This window comes from Vicugna pacos, chromosome 6 (genome assembly GCF_048564905.1).
Source record: "Vicugna pacos chromosome 6, VicPac4, whole genome shotgun sequence".
Taxonomy (NCBI): Eukaryota; Metazoa; Chordata; class Mammalia; order Artiodactyla; family Camelidae; genus Vicugna; species Vicugna pacos.
In genome coordinates this window covers 93,900,657-93,923,042 of record NC_132992.1, presented here as the reverse complement: position 1 = coordinate 93,923,042, position 22,386 = coordinate 93,900,657, and the positions used below count along the sequence as shown (strand labels likewise).

The window sequence follows — 22,386 nt, the reverse complement described above, 5'->3', positions numbered from 1 at the left end:
GACCCCATGGCATCTCTCTCCTCCCATCTCCTGATAACATTTGTTCTCTTGGCTGCTGGCTCTCAGCCAGTCTTCCTCCAGCAGCAGCAATGTTCACCTTGATGCCTGCGGAGCTCACTGTGCAGTCCTGGAGGGACTTTGTTAAATGTACACATACATAAGGGCCTCCTCCCTTTCTTGATTCATTCACAAAGCAACATAAGATGGACATTAACCACACACGCGCCAATTCATGCTTTTTAATAGCTACATAACATTCCACACTGGGGAGATGCCTTCCCTACCTCCCGACCAGTCTCCAAGCTATAGCATTAAGTTATATCCAGGTTTTGTTTGTGTTTGTTTCTCCCAGTACACATCTCTTGGTCTGTCTGCAAAGAGAAATGAGTCTGTTCTTTCTATAGGCTGGATTCCTAGAACTGGGATGGCTGGGTCATGGAGGATGAATGTTACTGAACAGAAGTTCGTATGCCCAACGCACAGTGAGGCCAAATAAACTGAAATGTTGGAGTTTGGAGCAGAGAAAGGTTTACTGCAGGGCCAGGCAAGGAGAATGGATGGCAATGGTTTTCTGCGAGAAGTTTTTAAACGCAAAATTCAGGTGAGGGCTGCTGGGTGTGTGACTTTCTTCTGTTTGTCTGGTGGGGAGGTAACAGGGCTGTGCGCCAGGAATCTTGGGTTTGGTCTGAAGTTACCATCCTCCACCTGGGTGAGGGCCTTAGTTTCCAAAGAACTCAAAGATATTGTATACGCCTGGAGGAGGAACCAAGACCCTGCCCCAAGACTGCACTATTGCTTCTTGACTGCCCTCCTTTGTTTCGGTATCCCCTCCCTTCCCTGAAAAGCAACTCTTTAAATCTGCCCTTTGGAACTCAGAGAAGGTCAGGGAGGCTGAATGAAGCCTACAAACAAGAAACAGGGACATGGAAAAGATTTTGCACCAGGGAGGACCCCACAAGGTCCTGCTCTGTTTCATGAACATTTGCAATTTTTACATGCTGCCAAATTACTTTTCAAAAAGGATGTAGCAATTCACAGTTGCCGGCAGCGAGTGAATGCCTGTCTCTCCACATTCCAACCCATGGCCAACACTCGCTGGTATCAGTCTTACATTGTTGCCAGTCTGGGTGTGTTGGGGGTAGTGGAAGGTATAGCCATTGTTGTTTTAACTAGTGTGATTCTGATTTTTAGTGTTTTTGTTTGTTTCGTTGGTTGGCTTTTTAAAATCTCACATGTACTTATTGTTAGCATTTCCTCTGTCTCTGCCGAGTGTCTCTGAGGTGCCTTTGCGGGAGGGGTGGAGAGGTGAACCTGCCCGCTGCAGAGAGGGCCCAGATCTAGGGTCTGGTCACTGAGTCTGTGCACTGTCCAGAGGCCTCTCAGGGCCTCTCATAGTAGTCCCGCATCAACTAGGAGGGCTCTCTGGCTCGGGTCCCCCAAAGGCCCGGGACTTGCCCAAGGTCAAGGCGCCGCGGGCGCCGCCATGGGGGCAGCAGCCAGACTGCGCCTCTCGCGTGCCTCCTTTTCTCTGCACCAAGATCGTCTGGGAGATGCCTGAGGGCACCTTGAGGAAGGTCGACGGCTCTGGGCCAGCTCGGGCTGGGCAGGAGAAGTGGGGGTGGAGGGGTGGCGGTTGGCACTACCGGCTGTGGAAGCCCGGGACGCTCTCGCCTGGCCCCTCGCCGCGACTACCGCGGGGAACTGGCCGGACGACGGAAGGCAGGAACTGGGGTGCAGACAAACCCGAGCGTCCTGAAGTGCCCAGTGGCTCTCGCGCCTCAGTTTCCCGCTCGGAGGCAGGCCGCGGGAGACGAATCCAGAATGTCCAAGGGCCTGAGGTTTCAGCTCCGGGGCCCTGCGTGGGCACCGATGGAGTAGGCGGGCTGCGCGGGGTCCCGGCGAGGAGACAATCGGGGTGGGCAGCCTATGGGGGTTGCGGGGGGCGGCGGGCGGCGGACAAAGCGGCTGCACCACCCCGCAGCGCGGCCCAATGGAATGAATGGGCTATAAATAGCGGCCAATGGGCGGGCCGCGTCGCGCCCCTTAAGAGCCGCGGGAGCGCGGAGCCGCCGCTGTTCGCTTGCGCCGCGCCCGGAGCTGCGGAAGGACCCAGGGCCCCCGCCCCTGCCCGGCCAGTCGGTGAGTGGGCCCGAGGGCTGGGGGTGGCCGCGCGAGGCGCCAGGGCTGGGGCGCGGCGTCGCGCGCTCTGGGCACGCGAGGGCCCGCCGCCTGGGGAAGGCGTGCCAGCTGGGCCTGGGGTCCTGGGCGGTGCAGGAGCTCCCAGCGCGGTGTCGGCCCCGCCGACCTTGACCGCGTCCTAGGTGACCCGGGCCCGGGGTAGGCTGGTGGTTTCCAGGAGGCCTGGTGCCTCGGGACCCCGCTGACTCCCGCGTCTCCCCGCAGCCCGCCGCCGCCATGCCCTTCTCCAATAGCCACAACACGCTGAAGCTGCGCTTCCCGGCCGAGGACGAGTTCCCCGACCTCAGCAGCCACAACAACCACATGGCCAAGGTGCTGACCCCCGAGCTGTACGCCGAGCTGCGCGCCAAGAGCACGCCAAGCGGCTTCACGCTGGACGATGTCATCCAAACCGGTGTGGACAACCCAGGTACGCGCATCCCAGTCCCGGGGGTCAGGGTGCCGGCGCCTTATCCGCGAGCCACGGGCCCAGCGCCACCCTCAGATCCCCCTCGGGTCAAGGTCCGGGCGCCCCCTTTCTGTGCGCAGCCGCAGGGTCTTCAGCGGCTCCCTCAGGTCTGGCAGTGACGTCACTGTCCCCATTCCGCGCCTCCCCCACTAGGCCACCCCTATATCATGACTGTGGGCTGCGTGGCTGGCGACGAAGAGTCGTACGACGTGTTCAAGGAGCTCTTTGACCCCATCATTGAAGACCGGCACGGCGGCTACAAACCCAGCGACGAGCACAAGACCGACCTCAACCCCGACAATCTGCAGGTGCCCGGCGGCCCGGGGCGTTGGGGCGGGCTGGGGAGGGGTCTCCGGGCACTCACCCCACCTCGGCCCCCAGGGCGGCGACGACCTGGACCCCAACTACGTGCTGAGCTCGCGAGTGCGCACGGGCCGCAGCATCCGTGGCTTCTGCCTCCCCCCGCACTGCAGCCGCGGGGAGCGCCGCGCCATCGAGAAGCTCGCCGTCGAAGGTAGGGGTGAGGCTCGACGGGCGCCCCCCCATCCCGGTCCCAGCCTGGGTCCCCGCTGGCTTGTTTACCAGTCACCCGAGCTGCCGCCGCCGTGCCGGCTCCGGTTTCCCGGAGGGACGGAGGCCCGGCCCTGCGCCTACAGCGCCCTGGGGCCCGGCGAGGGTCCGCCCGAGTCCGGGTAACCCGCTCGGACTGCCAGGACTGCACTCCTACCAAGCTCGGCGGGCATGGGGAGGTGGGGCGGATCCGTGTCGCCTGGGGTGGTGGGGGTGGAGGTAGGAGCCCACCAGCTTGTCGTCCTGAGCGCGCCCCTCCGCAGCCCTGTCGAGCCTGGACGGTGACCTGGCGGGGAGATACTATGCGCTCAAAAGCATGACCGAGGCGGAACAGCAGCAGCTCATCGACGACCACTTCCTTTTTGACAAGCCCGTATCGCCCCTGCTGCTGGCCTCGGGCATGGCCCGCGACTGGCCGGATGCCCGTGGCATCTGGTGCGTACTCCCCAAACCCCCTCCCGCGGGTCCCTCTTCCCTCCCTGCCGAAGCCGAGGAGGAAGAGGGAGGGGCCGCGCTGCCGGGATAGGTTCGGTGCCGTCCAAGCCTCTTCGCAGGTGACCTCGACCGCGCAGGTAGGTGAAGGGGCCCGGGCTGGTAGAAGCCTCGGCCTCAGGATCTTAGAGGTGGGTGGGGAACGAGTTGTGTTGGCTTTTTACCCTCCACCCCCCGACTCTTGGGATCTTGTTTTCTCTCCTCACTTGCTTCCCCACGGGGACTCTGCCAGGTGCTAGGTGACGCAGACGCTTTAAGTGGGGGGGAGGAGGGCCCACACACTCTTGTCTGTGCAGGGCAGGCTCCCGGCCAGATACAGCAGGCACATCCCTCTGGGGTGCTGTCCTGACTGCCTCTGCCCCTTAACTCCTGCTCCTACTCTCCACCTACCTGGGCCACACAGTACCTGCCGGCCAAGCTGGAAAGCAGCTCAGGCCTCTTTTGGTCCCCTCCCTGAGGTGTCCTGGCCTCCTTGCCTGCCCCCAGGGTGTTGATGGGGCTGGGGTCCTGGCAGCAGCCCCTGTTCTTGGGTACAGCTGGATTGAGCACCTAGGGGTCTAGAGGAGTGCGTCAGGACCTGCTAAGAGTTTCCCGGATGTAGCCCGAGACCGTGGTCCAGGGAGGAGGCTTGACTGCGCCCCTCCCCCAGGCACAATGACAACAAGACCTTCCTGGTGTGGATCAACGAGGAGGACCACCTACGGGTCATTTCCATGCAGAAGGGGGGCAACATGAAGGAGGTGTTCACCCGCTTCTGCAGTGGCCTCGCCCAGGTCAGGCCCCAGGGTTCAGGCAGCCTCCTTGGGGAGCCCAGGTCTCAATCACATCAGGAGTCCTGCAAGGGGGCTCTGGGGTCCAGACCGACGACCCCTGGGGAGGGGGGAATCTCAGCCAGGCCTCCCCTCACACCTTCTCCACTTCCAGATTGAAACGCTCTTCAAGTCTAAGAACTACGAGTTCATGTGGAACCCTCACCTGGGCTACATCCTTACCTGCCCGTCCAACCTGGGCACAGGGCTGCGGGCAGGTGTGCACATCAAGTTGCCCCACCTGGGCAAGCACGAGAAGTTTGCGGAGGTGCTCAAGCGGCTGCGGCTTCAGAAGCGAGGCACCGGTGAGTGGCGTGGGGCCTGCAGGCAGCGCTCTCCCGCAGGCAGCCCCCAACCCAGCCCTGCTGACCTAGCTGTCTCCCTAGGCGGCGTGGACACGGCCGCCGTGGGTGGTGTCTTTGACGTCTCCAACGCAGACCGCCTGGGCTTCTCAGAGGTAGAGCTGGTGCAGATGGTGGTGGACGGTGTGAAGTTGCTCATTGAGATGGAGCGGCGGCTGGAGCAGGGCCAGGCCATCGATGACCTTGTGCCTGCCCAGAAGTGAAGCCTGCCTGCACCTGCGCCACTGCCAGCCCCACTGCTTCCTAACTTATTGCCCAGGCAGTGCCCACCATGCACCCCTGAGGCTCGCTGATTGGCAGCTGAGCCCTTAGCCTCGCTGTAGAGACCTCCTGCCCTTGGTAGAGTTTATTTTTGTGATGGCTAAGATATTGCTGATGCTGAAATAAACTAGGGTTTTCGGCCTGCCCCAGGTCTGTGAGTGGTGCCTCCTCTTTTTGGGGGCAGCCTGGGGCCCAGGAACTGGGCTTTGGGACCTGATCCTTGGGTCTGCCCTTTCTGCTTCACTGTAAGATGGTAAAGTAGTTGGGAGGCAGTCACCTTGCTGTACCCCCCAATCCTATTCCATGAACCTCTCTGCCATCCTGTCTACTTGGCTTCTCTACAGGCCTGGAGCGGGCTGGTTGGGGAGGGGCAAAGAGAGGGAGGAGCCCCAGGCTGGTGGAGCCCCAGCCTGAGCATCTAAGGGACATTTGGAGTGGGGCTGGGGCCAAGGCCTTGGTTCAGCCCCACCCTGTGGCATGGGGGAGATGTTGCTGGGGGGTGGGGGGCTGGAGCCCAGAAACTTGGTACCTTTCCAGTCTTCCACCCCCAGAACCCTGTTCCTCCTCTTCCTGGCAGCTTCTCCCTGCCGCCTCCCCAACACCAACACCCACTCTGTCTCCTAAATAATCTCTCTCCTCCACTTCCCTTCCAGCCTCCACTCAGGCTGAACTGACCCCTTGCTGGCCCCAGGCCTTGCCCTCCAGCCCCTTCCATGGAGCCCCGGTGCCCCTTTACTGCCCCCTTCTCACAGCCTCCTCTCCAGGACCCTCAGGTGCCCTAGTCCCTGGGCCTTCCATGGCGGGTCCCCACCACAGGGTCCCCGAGCAGGAAGGAGGTTGGGGCTGTTCAGGGCATCATGGTCTCTAGGTCTGCTTCCTAGCCACTTCCCAGGTGCTGTGGTCCCCAACTGGTCTCTCATTCAAGGGTCCCACTTCCAGCCAGGGCCTGGGGAGCCGAGGTGGGACACAGCCAGGGGCCCTGGGCGTGTCCTCCAGCTCCTCAGCTCTGCGGATGGCCCGTGCTGCCACCTGCTGGCCAGGGCTGCCTCTGTCCTGTGCTGGCACTGCCCGAGAGAGCAGGAGCAATGGGAAGGCTCCTGGCTAGTCCTGGAGCTGCCCACGAACAGGTGACTGTGCCCACACCACCTTAAGGTGGGCACAGGTGCCTGAGGGGCCTGGTCAGACAAGCAAATCATGTCCTGAGGAAGTGTTTCAATACCCTCCTTTCACCATCTGGACTGTCAGAATGGGGCGCTCCCTGAACCACCTATGAGCTGAAACCCCAACTGCCCCTTGCAGGCCTCTCTCATCCAGGAAGGCCAAGTGGGCAGGGTTTGACAAGGCAGTGAAGTCAACTCCCTTGGAGCCTGAGCCTCACCCTCTTGCCCTCTGCCTGCAGCTGGGGCGGAGCACACACAGCACCTGGGTCCTTGGGAAGCTGGTCAAGAGGGCAGGGCGGGCACTGCTCCCTGGGCCCTGGGGGAGAGGACTCTCCTCGGCCACCGCTGCTCTCCTTCGCCACCTGTTTCCCACCATCGTTTCCCCCTTGCCTCGGTTTTTACTTCTCTTTCTTGCTTATTTACTGGCTCTACTTCCTGCACAATGTAAGTCACATTCATTCCTTTTGGACAAGACCGCTTACTCCACACGCCGGGGGCACCCCTTCGATGTAACTCCCTCCAAGCTCCCTCCCCTTCGATTCCAGAGACCTTTCAGCAGTGATTTCCATCCTCCTTAAAATCATGGTCAAACGTGGGAGGCCCAAGAAACACCCTCCTCCACGCCAACGTGCCTTTGTTCCTCACTACGGTCTTGGGCAGAGGGCACCAGTCAGCAGTGGCGACAGCATCGGACGCAGCAGCCGTGGCCCGCAGCACCCGGCACCCGCACGTGATGGGGGGTCCCCAGGCACTGTGGGGCACTCAGCAGGACTCCTAGCCTCCAACCTCTAGATGCCAGAGGTATCACCCGTCCTGCCTGGGACAGTGGAGAAACAATGTCTCCAGACAGTACTAACTGTCCCCTGGGGGCCCAAATCGTCCCCAGCCTGAGAATGGCTGCCCCACAGAAATAATGAAGAGTTGCTTCATTATTTACTCAGAACTGGGGAGGGCTGGTCAGGGTGGCCAACAATAAAGGGCTGGTCAAAACCAGGACCGCTCCCTGAAGGGGCGCCCTGCAGGCATCCACAGCAGCAGGAACTCCGTGAGATGGCAACCTGCTGAGAAAAAACCCAAGCGCGAGAGCAGCTGATGAAACCGCCTGTACCCTGCAGGCCCCGCACCGCACGCGTGTGGGGAAGGCCCGCAGAACAGGAGCTGGTGGTGGGCGGTGGGGTACCAAGTGATTTCCTTCTTTATCCTTTATTTCCCACGTTTTCTACAGTGAACATTTATTACTTACATAAGCCAAAACAAATTCCTTTTTTTTTTCTTTGACTGTTTAAAAAAATGCCTGTGTGTGTCCCGGTTGGTGGGAGACTGCCGGGGCTGCGGGACAGGACTGCCCCAGCCCCTCCTTCACTGCGGTGAACCTCTCCCCGTTCTGGGGGTGGAAACCGAGGGGAGAGGGGACTGGCTGAGGATCACCAGTGAGACCAACCAGTTCCAAGTCCTGAGGTCTCTTCACTGCTCTTTGACTTTTCAGAACATTCCAGACGTCGTCCAGCATGCAGGACCTGGCGCTCTTGGCAGTGGCTGAACAGGCAGCAGTGCCTGAACGGTCCTTACTCTGCACTTCTCTTGGGAGCTGCTTGCTGCCCACACCAAGGCCTCCTGAAGCTCCCCCCGGGGGGGGGTGTCACATACGTGCTCACGAATTCTAGGATAATTTCCTTTTCCCCAGGTAAACCACCTTTTCATTAACAAGGAGTCGTCTTGTTGGCTGTGAGGTTTCCAGTGCACAGGGGACAGCACGGCAGCATGGAGAAGCGGGGCCTTTCTGGTCCTGCAGGGGGTGGAGGCTTTTCACATGTGAGCTGGGTGACAAATCGTGCTTCCTGAGTCTGGCTAGAGGCTTTCTGCCGGGACCCATGCACAGCACCCGGACTCCCTCCACCTTGCTCCCCACACCTGTCCTTGCATACTGGCTCTGCTTTGCCAAGGACACAGTGAAGCGAGGATGTTCTGTTTGGTTTCAGAAGTCCTAACCTTTACACCTTTCTCAGAGTTGGGGCCTTGTCAAAATTTAAGGCTCGACTTAAATAGTCAAGCTTGAGACTCAAAACCAAACAGCACTCCTCCCGGCTCCTCACGTTTCTGATCGGTCTCTGTGCAGAGGCGGCTGCAAGTCTTCTGGCAGCCTTCTCCCCTTCTGCGTTCCTAACAAGAGCCTAGCATGCAGCTGCCCAGCTCGAGGGCCAATTCCAAGACGCCGCTGCAGCAGCCGTGGGGTAAGATGCTCAGAAGCCACCTGAGACAAGGGCACTAAGCACGGCGAGTGGAGCACCTGCATGTTTAACCTGGCGCACTCGTGGGTCATGGCCAGTACCCCTCCTGACTTGGCGATGGGACGGGCTGGGACTGTGCCTGGCCACAAGCTAATCCCGCTGCAAGGTCAGGCCTGGGTCGGTACCTGCTGGTTCACGTAGGGTCCTGAAGGGCTTGGAGGTGAAATCTATCCAGGAATTTAGTTCGAAGAGAGACCAGTAGCTCCAGAAACAGCCTGGCTTTGGGCATCTCCCCCAGTGTGCACTCCAAAGGGCACATGTGAGACCAGAGACTGATGGCAGTGGCACCAGCACCTCCAGACTTCTCATTTGCCATTCTGGTCCAGCCCCGCCGGGCTCCCTTCTGCATGCCTGCGTTCTTCTTGCCACACTCTGCCCTGCCTACCCAAAGCTCAGGGCCCACCCATGCCCATCTCCAGGTAAGGCTTCCCCACCTGCTCAGCCCTCCTCTGGGAAGGACCACCCATCCTCCTCTTGTGGCTTTATCCTCTGTCACCCTCCCCGTGACACAGTTTCACCGTACATCTTCTGAGAATGGTGGCTATGGGGTCAGGCTTTGGGTCTTCCTTGCTTCAGCCCACCTGAACTGGGCTGTTGACCTGAACTGGGCTGTTCTTATTACGCGTACAGGTGGTCTGTGTTAACACATGCCCAGGTTACTAGAGATACACAACTGGCAAATAAAAAGAATAAACAAACAAAATAGAACGAAAGTTACATTAAATTTTCACTGAAGTAAAAAGTCTAGTTTTGTCAATACTTTCGACTCATCAACTGTCCAACTTTAGTAGTACTTAAAATTCATTACAATTTCAAAAAAAGAAGTTAATAAAGGTGGGTGGCCCATACTGATCCGTACTTGAAACTTGACTCTGTGCTTGACAGGGGCCTCCTGCTGCACCAGCAGCCATGGCACGGGTGCCTCTCTAGGGAGGAAACGCTCTCAGCAGAGGGAGGCCAGTGGTCCTGGCTCCTTGTTCTTCCTCAAGACCAGAAAGGACCCAGGAGCTGACTGCTCTCCTCTCTTCTCCAGCCTCCAGGACACAGGACAACATGACTTTCGCTTTTCCAGCGCAGTGCCAGTGTCGTGGTTCAATTAATTACTGCCATGATACTAGGAAACGCAGTCCAGCAAAACGTGCCCTACACAGTTAGCAACATCAGGACGAGAGGAGGGAAGGCATGGTCTTCAGGGTAACAGGAACTCCCACCCACCACCCACTGAGTCGGTATTTGACGAGCCATGAGATGAGTCCATCACCAGTCTCTAGAGCTCGGAGAGGAGGGGACCCGGGGACACAGGGCATTGGGGCCACAGAGGAGAGAAGCCAGAGGGGCTGAGGCCGGGAGGGTGAGAACTCCAACCACTGGAGGCAGTTAAGTGACGGCTGAGCTGGTACAGAAGGAGCAGAAGCGGGCCTGGGGACACGGCTCTCAGGGGCACCCTCAACCAGGATTCCGGTGCCAACTAATGAACACGTCTGCACGTGCTCCTACTTCCTGGCTCATTTCCATGCAGAATACGCCTGCTTTGAGGTATTCACACCAACCCACGCCTGCTGGCAGCTCCCAGCCCAGAGAGAGAGGCCAGTCAGTGCAGACCTCACTCTGGAAGGAGCGGGGGTACCAGGTGTTCACACTGTGATGCTTCCTCCCTGGTCCCCGGGACCTGGCTCCCCAGGGCAGCAGGTCTGTTTTGGTCTGATGGCAGCAGAGCTCTACCCTGAAGCCAAGTCACTCCCTAAGGAAGTGTTGGGCCAAATCCCCCTGCGCAGAACAGAGGCGCCCTGAATGAGACATGCTTTCCTGGGATGGTGATGAGACAGAGACTGCCCAGCAGCATACCCGCACACCCCCCGGGGCGGGCTGGACCTGTAATCTCCACCTGCCTCCCCCACCCAGACTGGGCTTCCTGCTCGGTCCTGAGCCCCCGCGTCCCCCCTTGCAGCACTGGCCACACCAGGTTTCAAGACCATATGTTCCTCTTCCTGTGAGAATGAGCTTTTAAAGGACATGGGTTTTACCTTATTTTTGGATCCCCAGAGCTCAGCACAGGGCCCTCCAGAGTGGCCACCATCTCATACCATCTCCCCCGAAAATATGAATGTAGATCAATGAACACATGAACAAACCAACAATGATAAAAAGTCCTTACACCTTGTCCTGAAACACCTGAGAAGAACTGGAGCAGCTTAAGTTGAAGAAGCAAAATTCAGGGAGGGACACAACTTTTATCTTCAGATATTTGAGCCATGACTTGTTAAAGCTCCCCAGAGCAGGAGATACTACGGGGAGGTATCAGGAAAATGCAGCCCCAGCCAGCACGGCCCCAGGCCCTGGGGGGTGCCTGCGAGTGCCCTGCACCCAGGTGGCCCAGCAGAAGCTGGAGAAGTTCCTCATGAGCCACTGCAGACTTCCCTCCTGCTTGAGGGATGAGTTCTGGCTTAAAATAACCCTGCGAGGTGGGTTCAGTGGGTGGGATGTAGAGAGCAGGAAATTACAAGAGGCACAGGCTGGGGGAAGAGCCATGCACGGTGTGATCGGTTGTCTCTTTTCTCAGCGACACCCCCACGAAGGCCCCATAGTTAGAAAGCACGGAAATCTGCTTCCAGGGAGCTGGGAGAGGGTGTGAGAACCTTGGGGTAACCTGCCAGCCCTAGCACCCAGACAACAACACAAATACATCAAGAAGGCAGCAGAAATGCCTGACGTGGCCCCTGGCCTCCCCCTCAAGGTGACCCCTCTCTCCCGCTCAGTGGGTCTCAGCTGCAGCCTGGCACCGAGACAAAGCAGGCAGAGTGACGGCCACCGTTAGTGAATCTCGGAATCCGGAAGAACACGGCTCCCATGCGCTGCCAAGCCTCAGGTGGCCATCCTCTTTTAACAGACTGAATCCAAACACTGCTGACCGTGTGACTCCTCGTGCTCTGGGGCAGATTAAGGCACTAAGCCAAGCATTTCACATCTGACAGCAAATGTCATGTGACGCAGGATCTACATCCACAGCAACCAGCAGGGTCTGAGCCCGTCCTCAGCTGGATACACAATGTGGGCGTCAGCCAGACAGGTGGCGTAGAGAGAAGCGCACTGGCCCAACCTGCCCGTGGACTCCATTCTCATCACCCGAGCCTCGTCTGTAAAACAGGAAAGGCTGGGAGAGCTGCTGGAGACCAAGCAGGATGGGTGCCAAACCAAAACACGGCTCCCCACTGCTGCCGCCTGCCTGCCTGGGCCGTCTGGGGAGGGGCAGCCATGGGGGAACCCGGATGGGGGACAGCGGCCACGTTTTCCAGACCCCTCTGGCCTGTGCTTCGTCATCATCACCACCAGTACTAAATGAATACTGAGTGTAAACTCTGGACTAGGCACTATTCTAGGTATGTGGGTGACAGGGAAAAAAAAAAAGATGAGGATTCCCGCCCCCCCCCCGGCTTCTCTTCTAGTAAGGGCAGGGAAGGGACACACAACGGACGAAACCAAGCTGTCAGGGACGTCTGCTAGGGTGACAGGAGCAGCAGATGGTGAGAGGGCAGAGCTGGGCAAGCAGGCCTGGGAGAGCTGGGTGCAATTTTAAACGTAACAACCAGGGCAGGCCTGAGGACACGGGAGCAAAGTGTGCAGGGTGGGGGGCCATCAGTCTCCTCCTGTTCACCCTCTTATCTGGGCTCCCAGCTTTTCCTTGTCTTCTGGGGACACCGGCAAAGGCCTGGGGCCAAAAGGTGCGGCACAGGCCTGTCAACTCTCCCAATAGCCAGCTCAGAGCCCAGAACTTTAGAAACCGGGGAAATTTCCTTATCAAATCTCTGCTGGCAGGGCAGCGTCTTCTTCTCAAAGGCGGTGCCCGCTGTTTAAGGACCTCTGTGCCTTGGGTGAGCCGGGAGGGAGGGAGGATTAGCTTGTACTCTTGTTTAAAGATCTGAACCTCGTGAGCCGCCCTGCTCGCTAACATCTGCCCCGTACCCTGCTCTGCACTTGCCATCCATCTGGTGGGCTCTGCCAACAACCCAGGGTGAGAGATTACTACTAACCGTGCTGACTTTATACAGGAGGAAAGTGAAGTTAACCTGGAACCTGGAAACCAGGCTGCCTCGGTCAAGGGCCCCCACCCACAAAGCCTCACCGCCCAATTCCCTTAACAGGCACTGATGTCTGCGTGGAGTGAACCCTAAGAGCCCCCACTTTGGGCCCTGCCTGGCACCGGCCTCCCTGGCCACCCGAGTCCTGCTGCAGTGACCAGCTCAGTGCCTCTGCTGTGCCAGGGGCTCGCCTCCTGGCAGAGCTCTTTCTGACTTCTGAGGATCACAACGCTGCTTGACACTTATCACCCCAAATTTCACTGGTGGCTGCTCAGCTGCCACCTCACCACACACCACGGCGAGCACTGTCTCTGAGGAAGCATTACCTCTGGCTGGGTTCTGTCTCTCCAAGTGGTAAACCAAAGACCAACTTACAAAGCTGCTGGACTTTGCCCTCCTTGCTGACTGGCAAGGACACCAAGTTCTACTCAGGGACAGTCACACCATGACTCACCTGTGCGCTGTCAACACCTGCAGGGCGTGTCATTCTCTTCATGTCGCTCCCTCTAAGAGCAACCACTTCCCCCCATTTAAAAGTAGCTGCTGAGCCGTCTAGAGGACCTCATGGTAAATTAGCAATTCAACACAACACAACACAACAAAAACCAAAAAAGTAAACCGAGTCCAAGCCCTTCCTCATTCTCGACCACATTTCTGAGGCCCCTCCTGCCCGAGATGGACAGAAGGGGCAGCGACTCACAGACACGCGCCTCCACATCCCTGCGTCTCCCCTGCGCCTGCACTCACGGGAGACACAAGCCCTCCGTGGACCCCAAGGCCACCAAGCGCCACTCACTGAAGAACCGAGGGGACGGGGCGCTCCAGGGCTGGTTTCCACAACAACAGCAACCTGTTCATACCGCAGAGGGAGAGTCCTCTTTTAAACAGCACTGTTCTCTAGACCTCTGGAGAAGCACGTGCTGTGAGAGCAGCCGCGGCTGCGCTCCTGCACGTTCCCAAGCCCTCCGCACGGCCTTCACTTCAGAAACGGAGGGACAGCCCGGGACCCAGGCGCGTCTTGGTTCCTCTGATGTGCCTGGTCTGGGTGCGAGGAAAGCTGGCATAACGGGAATAGTAACCTTATCTTCAGGAGTAGGACAACACTCTGGTTGTCGGGTAAGTAAATCCAGCGCTGTGGCCCCACCAGCTACCTCACCTGACCTGAGAGATTCCAAGCGAGTAAATGAGGGAAAAACAGGGCTTTATCTCAATGATGAAAATACTCTAGTCTAGAATATTCCTTTTCAAAATTCACTGTATGAAAAATAAAAATTATACATCCCAAGAATGTACTATGTAAAGGAAGGGCATGGGCCCCTTAGCAACGGAGGAAACAAAGTTAACACTTCCCGTGCTGCCGCTGGACCCAAATCTATGTTGGTCAGTCATGGAGCCTTTTAAATACAACCAGTTCAGATGACTTCTGGGGGTGCACACTAGTATCACAGACACATGCCACTTCTAACTGGATCAGTAATGTACTGAAATGCAGAGAAGGCTTATGACAAGCAATCAAAATTAAGAACATTTCTGTCTGCAAAAAGAGCGACCATTTTATCAGGGCAGGTGGGAAGCTAATCTCTCTTAAAGGAGTTTGTTTAACTTCTAGTGTTCAATTTGTCCTTGAGAACATAAATAGAGAAAACAATTTAAAAGGCGTACTGGGCTAAAGGATAAGAAACTCGGCTGCAGCCACACCCCTGCTTGGCAGGGCACTGCCTCACCTCTGCAACTCCTGCAGGGCGGGCCTGCACCGGAAGCCGCCCACACTGAGCTCAGAAACGCGCCGAAAGGGGAAGGGTCTGGACAGAGAGGAAAAAGGCTAGAGTGAAAAAAGGAGGGGACTTCTTTTCTAATCATGAAGGCTTGAACGTTCCAGGTGAAGTTAAGGTGAAAACGACCTGCTCCGTTGTTAGGTCAAAGGGCATTCACCCCGTCCCCTCCCCCGCTGGGGCCCACAGGCCGACGTGCCCCCTACTGCACGACGTCTCCTCCCTGGCCTCAGCAGGCACTATCTCTGGGGCTCAGCACTGGCCTTCTCCTCTCAGCTTTAAATAGGAACAGTCCACCTGCCCAGCGCTCCTGAGGTCTCTCCCGGGTCCCCACCTCGTTCTAAAGGCATCTCAAAAGCTAGGTATCCGAACCTGCTCTTCCACCCCTAGACTTCTCCAGGCAACCTGCCCCAGTTTAACAGATGGGAACCGCATCCTTTCTGCTGCTCAGGGCAAAAACCGAACAGTCACCCTTGGCTTGTTCTCACTCACCCATTTCCAATCCATGAGTAAATGCAGTTGACTATTTCAAAACACCCAGAATCCAAGCACCGTCTCGCCAAGTCAGCATCACTTCTTGCCTAATTACTTTCATCAGCCCTCAAATGCCTTTCCTGATCTCTGCTTGCTCCCTGTGATAAAGTCACAACATAGCAGCTGGAGCAGCCTTTGAAGGCCCAAGGCCACTCTTCTGCCGAACACTCCCTCTGCTCCCACCTCTGAGGAATGGGCACATTCACAAGGGCCTGCACAGCCCGCCTGGTGTTCTGACCGGCTCTCCCACCACTGTGTGCTCCGGCCTCAGCCTGGCGCTCCACGGAGATGAGCCCAGGTGCCTCCCTCTGCTCAAGCACCACGTCCCCGCCTGTCGCCCTATTTAACATGGCACGTTCCCGAGCCCCGAGCCCTCTGGAATGCCAGACCCAGCGCTGTGACTTCCTCCTGCCACTCACCACTTCGCCTCACACTAGGTACTGTATTGTTGTTTATTGGTTGCTGCCCCTTTAGGACACAAGCTGTAAGAGTCTAGGGATACACCCCGAACACCCACAGGGAGTGTTTACAACAGTGATTGTCTGCCCAGACTTCCACACGCGGACAAACCCAGAATCCACACAGCACACCCACAGTGCGACAATTTCAACACGAGATTAAAGCATCAGAGCTCATGACCCTCACTACGTAACCATGTAGGTGTTGGAAAAAGTTGTGGGTCTGATTCGTGTACTGAATCACAAAAAACGAGGGGAAAGTTACATACTTCTTGGAGAACCAGCCCAGAACTGACAAGAGCGGATGTTCCTCCATACGCAGTCTCGAGGCTTAGGCTCCAGCCACTCCCGGCCCCCATTCTTCTCAGATCACCAGGAGGCCCGTCTTCTCCTGGCGCTGCCTTTGGAGAAAAAGATGCTCATGATCACAAAATGTTGGGATCCGTACTAAGGACAAAGTGGCCCCGGTCTTCATACACTTTCCGTTGGCTTCTGTTCAACTTGGTGGTGGAGGTAAAAATAAATACTTTTAGCCACTGCCTTCAGCTGAGTCTTAAATACAGTATTAGGAGACAATGCAAGATTTTACTGAGAAAAAGTGAATTTTTAATTATCTTGTGAAACTACTTAGAAAAACACACAATGTTCACAACTATAAATTTAAACCTTTTGCACTAAAAACCATGAGACAACAAACACAAAACCACAGGCATGAACTGTAAACCTGTATTAACTGTCAACTAGTCTTGAAGTTAATTCTTAGTAGTATTTCAGTATTTTCCTTCTTGGCAATTCTAATGTTTTAGCACCAAAGGATCTCCCACAGAGGTACTCGTGACAACTCTGGTTGCCAGTGTAAGGAGATGCTTCCGTCTGCACTACTTCACACACACGCCGTCCACTCTCACACCCGCACAGGAGGCATGTGGAGATGCTGTCACACGCTGACAATGGAAATAAGACAGAGGGCACACGTGTCACACACGTCTTTAATGTAGTGCATTCGTAGAAAAAAGGCCAGCTTTCGCTCCCAGGCGTGCTCTCGTCCTCGTATTTTAATATCATGATTTAGAAGATGCAGATGTTATTGCCTAAATATTACTCTATACATTTCCATCAGTGTTCATGAAAACACTTTAAACTGCTACTTAATTTACACCGTAATTACCGGGTTACAGCTTTAGCTCATTGGCAATTTTGGAAGCAATATTTTTGAAAGCTATGGACGTCCCTGATATCCGCTTGAACCGGACCCCATTCAGAGACAGTCTGGGCAGCTTGCACACCTCCATCTCCCACTGCACGAGGCTCTCTGCGTGCCCATCGCCGTGGACACAAAAGAGCAGGAAGCGCTCTCTCTGCTCATAGTCGCAGTTATTGGCGTCCAGCACTTTGCGGATCTCCCGCATCATGTCATTGGGATCCATGGAACTAGTGGTTTTCATGCTCCAGGTAAAGCGCAGGGAACGAGGCTTTGCTTCTTTGTTTTCCTCCTTTTGTTCAGCAGATACGTTGCGACTGAAATGCACAGTGGCAGGTTTATTCTTAACTGCACAGGAAAACCAACCTTTTCTATTTCAGCTAGTTCATGACCACATCTCCAATACAGCATAGTAAACGACTTCCACATTTTTCCTGCATAGACTCACATTTGGTAATTTGCTCCTTTACCACAAAGTATTCATCTGTTTTCCTTCTCCCCTAAATCATAAGTCACACACACACAAAATCTACCTGGGTGAAAAATCTTCACCAGTCATCTGTACTTACTAAAATTAAGAAAATAATTTGTTAAACAGAATCCTTGGGAATCAGGCAAAGCAGAGAGAGGGCGAGCGCATCCCCTAGAGCCCAGCCCTGCCCATCCAGGCTGGCTGCAGGGGGCAAGATGCCGGCAGGGCCCCTCAGAGGCCCAGCTCAGGAAGGAGGGGTCAGCAGCCCAGCCTCCAGCTCTGCTGGGCCTGGCCTTCTCCTCCACCGCAATTTCTAAAAATTTACCACAACCTCTACTGTCACTGTTCCTCAGGATAACCAGTGGCTCGGCAAGTTTGAAATTGCTTTCCCTGCAGACAGCTCCAGATGTTAAGCACAGCTGGATGGAGGGTAGGCCATTCTCTCAGTCCCTTCCACCCACCTCAGCACTTTTCCTTCACTTTTATTAATTTCAACTTTCAATTTCACAGTTAAAAAGAATTCTTAGATGGCACAACCTTCTTACTAAAATAGGAAAATGAAATGAGGCCTTTTGCTGGCAAGCAGTGAATGACCAGTTTGGATGAAAACTGTACGAATTCACAGTGCAGGCTGTGGTCCCAGTCTCCGCGAGGTGGTGTCACAGCAGGGCCCCACGCGTGGCTCTCAGTGGCTCTCCAACAAAAGGCACCCGCTGTCTCACTGCTCTGAGGCATTCAATCATCGCTGCCACAAAAAACTGTTCACACTCTCCTGTGTGTCTGGGCGCCTCAATTAGGAAAATCAGTACCTGACACTCTTGCGCATTAAAAACTTTCTGGATATGTAGTTAAATACACTAATCCTCTGGCAAATTCATCAGAGCTGAGGCTGGGCCAGAGGTTTTACTATGCATACGGCTCTCCCTGTTGCCAAACTGCTAGCAGAATACTGAGTTTGATTCACACCTACCAAAACTGTTCGAAAGCTTCCTACATAGAAAATGCTGCTAGATACGAAACAGGCTACAAACATGAGCAAAAGCTCTCTAAGCTGGGGCGGGGGAGGAAAGATGTAACACAAGAAGACTGCAGTAGCAGGTAACACATGAGCAATCGGCTGGAGTCACAGGAGAAGTGGAGCCTGCCCAGCGGGGGCTTGCATGCAGAAAGGCAGGGTGGGATAAGGAGGCAAGGGCTCCAGTGGGGTTGGGTGGCACAAGAGAAGAGCCGTGAAGAGGTCGTGGGATGGTGGTGGACGAGAGTTTGTGTGTCGAGCAGAAGAAATAACTAAGTGAAGGCCAGGAGGTATGGAAGGCACAGAACGTGTCGCAGGCACAATCAACTGTACAGACGGACAGGAGCTGAGGGCACAGCGTCAGGCCCCCCGCCCCCAATCCATGCAATGACAGCTACACAACACGTAAAAGAAAACATAATTCTTTAAGAAAAAATCTAATTTGAAATATGAAAACTCTACTCAATACCCTGCTTTCACCCTTAGAGACCAGATCTACACCAGGAGTTGTCACCCTGCTCCCATCGGCTCCCATCGGCTCCGGGACCTCACTTCAGATACCGGACATGCTCAGGCAGGAGGAGGGCTGTGCATTTTAACACGCAAACACCCTGTCAGCTGGGGCTGGGATCTGGAGGTTTCGCCCAGCGGGCGGCGAAAGCACTTGAGCGCCCTCACGTGGCCACTGGGCACCAAGCCACTCAGGGGCCCAGGTCCACGTGATGCTGGCCTCACTATGCAGTCCTGCCCAGAAGGAGGACTATGACGCAGAACAGTGTTGCCTCTGCCACGGAAAAGAGGTAAATACCTATAAAATATTTTAAGTAAAAATCATTTCCCTCACCTTGAGCCCTCATATCTCCCGTTCCTCTCATATTCAGTTGGAAGCCTCAACGAATAGAATTCAGAAGCACAGAGAAGTGGGAAAGAGAAAAGAGATCTTACACAGCAGTACACAACCACCTGTATATAAACACAAACACTGTAAAGTGGGCTTTTAAAAACTCCTCCTTTCATGGGTGCGACTCAGCCAGAGACCGCCGTCCATGCGTCTACAGGCCGTGCGGGGGGCGCGCTGCACACCCACTTCACATCCACTGCGGGCAACCCCGGCCAGCTCTGGGCCTGAGCGCACTCATGGTCTTGGGCTGCAGTCACTCTGACTCTTCCCTCACCCCTCGAAGCGCAAGGGGTTTCCAGGGAAACAGTCACGGAGTGGAGTCTCCCACAGAAGAAGGCACTCTTCCCACAGCTTCTGGCAACGCCGTCTTCCAGTGGCCACAGGCAGGCCAGCACCAGGAAGGCGAGTGGCGCAGCACACACAGCCGCACAGGTGTGCGTTCTGAGACAGCGAGCAGCGCTTCTGGTGTCTCGACTGTCATAAAAAGACACCCACCTAGTAGGAGTGACATTTAGTACAGCGCAGTCAGTACAAAGGAGGCACATTTCTTCAGTGGCTGGTTGGAAGCGGCTTTTAGAGACAACACTACTTACTCTTCAATTCTTGGAAAATACTAAAACATTTCTGCTATGCATCTGGCCATGTCTTAATTTCTGAAAAACCCAAGCCAAATGAGGCTGTAGATCTGAATTTTATGCTTGTTTCCAGTATCAGGACATTAGCTAATTTCTCTAGCATTTTAAAGCATTTTGCTAATGCGATCATCCACGAAATAAAAAATGACAAGTTACCACTTACCTTGTGCATGCTTGAGGCTAACCATTAATTGCACACAGTTACTGAGCATCTCACTCTTCAAACAGAAGCATGCTAAGTGTTATTAGTATAAAGACAGAATTATTTGGATGCTAAATAATTCTACCAGAGACAGAAGACGCACAGAGCATGCGCAGGCCTCTTGTTACATGGGTGCACAGTCCCTTTAAAATGCCTAACAGAGTTAATCTTTTTCTTTCCAGTTTCCTTTCAAAGACATAGGTATTTAGTTCTTGGCAGAAAGTTTAGTTTTTAAGGAAAAAAAACAGGGCTAGAAAGCCAAACTTGATGTTAACTGCAGGAGCCATTTTGAGGTGAGGATTGAAAAAAAAAAAGTGTATATATAAGTCCTACCTTTTGATAAACCTGAATGACATGTTTCTAAAAGAAATTAAGCCAAAGAAAAAAAATTAACAAAAATGACTTTCACAAGTTAAATAGTCAATTACAGAGAACAAAAAACAGCAAGTAAAATGGGGCTCCCCTCCTGTCCGACAGTGAAACTGTGACATTTGATGAAAAAGAAGTCATCACAGGTAAGTGGCATGTGATCTTTTAATAGAAAAATAAAAACATCTGTGCTTGCAAGAAAAAATTTAGCAGTAAATAGACATCAGCTGTAATTAAATTAAAGGTTCTTCAGATGGATATACCTCGAGCCAACAAAATTCAACATCTTGTGTTAAAGAAAAGTCATTTGCAATGTATTAGTAATAACATTTCTCAATTTTCTTCAGAATACCTTATGAACAAAATCTCACCTTATATAGAAAAGTTGAAAATTTCATTATAAAATATCTATGAAGGGAATTATTACTTATTTCAGGAAGATGATTTAAACATTAACAGAACCTCTGCCACGGTGGTATGATATAAATCACTTTTTAAGAAAAAAAAGTTTCTGGAGGTTTTTTTTTCCCTTGCAGTTTTAACACACTTGACATACAGCACTCTAGTAAGTTATGGGGAGTTTAAAACGAAGTAGACTTTTCAGAGTTTTAGCTACCAAAATGAATGAAAATTAAATGACAAGAGTAGGGGTTTTATTTTTATGGAATAAACTGGAAAGCTGCATTTAAAAGAAGTGACTCTGCTCGTTAAAAACAATTTAAGAAGAGGCTTAAAGGAGGCTGCACTGAACAGAATACGACACAAAGAACTTTAAACTGTGGACCAGGCTTGTATGGTCATGTGACCAGCACTCCTGGGCAAGTACAGGTTGGCCTATCAGACTATTTCTAGAACTCAGTCTATGAGCACAGGAGGCACACGTAAGTATTTGCTGAGTGACTGAATTAATACATTCCTTCCCCTAATTCGGGATGACTTCAGCATTGCTTCAGATCCCAACCAATTCTAAAAGTATCTAACTGCTGTAGATAACCGTCCACCACTTCATAATCAGCTCAAAAGTAGTACACGGCAGGGCTACACGCAGAAAAGATCATGCATGTGAAAATATTTTGTAAATAATTAAACACTACATAAATACAGGGCAGTATACTTCAAAAGATTATTTTAGTTGAAAATTGATTAAAAGGTCTTTAAAATGTATTTTCATTTCCAAATTTTCTACCTGAGAAAGTCAGGTATCATAGGGCTGCCTTTCTTAACTTTTCCTCCTACAAATCCCTTCAGGTACAAAGAGGAGGCCGCAGGGCTGGAGCTCTACACCCTCCTCCACGGGGACGGATCCTTAGGAGCCAGCAAGGGCGGGCTGTTCTGCTCGCAAGGTATGGGTGACTGAGTATGTGCCGAGCTGGTGGCCAGGTCCCCGGGGGTGGGGAGGAGCTCCAGGCCCTGGGGGGTAGGCCTCGCCCCCTCTGCCCACAGAGGGCCTCAGAGGTTGCAGAGCCACAGCTCTCTGAAGCCACACAACACGCAGGGCCCTGCTAGGAGCAGAGTGTAGCCTTCTGATACCAGCCTTCTTCCCACCAAGTCCCGGCAGGTCTCCCTGGCGGCATCTCAGTGCCAACACTGGACCTTTCAGGCGCTAGCCCCTTAATCCTGGCAACTATCGTTAGGGGAGGGCAAGAAGCAGATGCGTCAGCAGCAAGGACCCCGAGTGCTTTTAGGAATGAACCGACTACAACTGAAGCACAGGACCAAGGGGACTACAGCCCTCGGACTGCAAACTAACAGACAGAAGATGATCTTTCTGCAAAATGTGGGGGTGGAAGCTGAATGATAAGATGATCACCCCCCAGAATATTTTTAACAAGAAACCTCAGTCTCTAATTTCAGCTCAAACACTTGAAATAAATTTAATTAGAAAATGAAGGAGAAGGACTCGTGCCTGTAACAGTCCCTGGCGGTCGTCCACCAGGGAGCACTACGTACCGGGCTCCTGTGGGGACACGGACTCTTTCGCTGCAGGATCTTGACCGTGTGCTTTAATCTCTCTGAACCTCATCTCCAGTCTCTTCTACACAATGGGATGTCCTCCTCACAGGGCAGATTGTGGGGATTAGACAGAATGTGTGTGTACACACACACACTCATATTTACACATGTAAAACGAGGATTTCTGTATCTATCAGTCTACAGACATC

The 22,386-nt window shown here is 54.1% G+C and overlaps 2 protein-coding genes across 11 annotated transcripts in view; one reads left to right on the top strand and one right to left on the bottom strand.

Moving 5' to 3' along the window:
• The first annotated feature begins 286 nt into the window (after window positions 1-286).
• Window positions 287-5,290, top strand: CKB (creatine kinase B). Of its 2 annotated transcripts, none has more exons than XM_072963815.1 (8): window positions 287-601; window positions 2,404-2,608; window positions 2,801-2,955; window positions 3,029-3,161; window positions 3,481-3,652; window positions 4,359-4,482; window positions 4,634-4,823; window positions 4,905-5,290. In XM_072963815.1, exons 1-8 carry the CDS (start codon window positions 503-505, stop codon window positions 5,081-5,083), a joined length of 1,257 nt encoding a protein of 418 aa, XP_072819916.1. In that variant the 5' UTR covers window positions 287-502; the 3' UTR covers window positions 5,084-5,290. The 2 variants fall into 2 exon arrangements, with proteins under 2 accessions (XP_072819916.1, XP_072819918.1); XM_072963817.1 differs by lacking the exon at window positions 287-601 and adding an exon at window positions 1,982-2,139.
• Window positions 5,291-16,404: 11,114 nt separating this feature from the next.
• MARK3 (microtubule affinity regulating kinase 3) overlaps window positions 16,405-22,386 on the bottom strand; it is a 92,274-nt gene continuing 86,292 nt past the window's right edge. For 5 of the 9 annotated variants that reach the window (XM_006216869.4, XM_015250056.3, XM_031679422.2 and 2 more), the window contains 3 exons: window positions 20,189-20,215; window positions 18,962-19,006; window positions 16,405-16,947 (listed from right to left, as the gene is read on the bottom strand). In XM_006216869.4, coding sequence (XP_006216931.3) covers window positions 16,602-16,947; window positions 18,962-19,006; window positions 20,189-20,215 — 418 coding nt within the window. In that variant the 3' untranslated portion in view covers window positions 16,405-16,601. The remainder of the gene's footprint in view (window positions 16,948-18,961; window positions 19,007-20,188; window positions 20,216-22,386) is intronic. The other 4 variants (XM_006216865.4, XM_015250057.3, XM_006216866.2 and 1 more) reach the window with 2 other exon arrangements.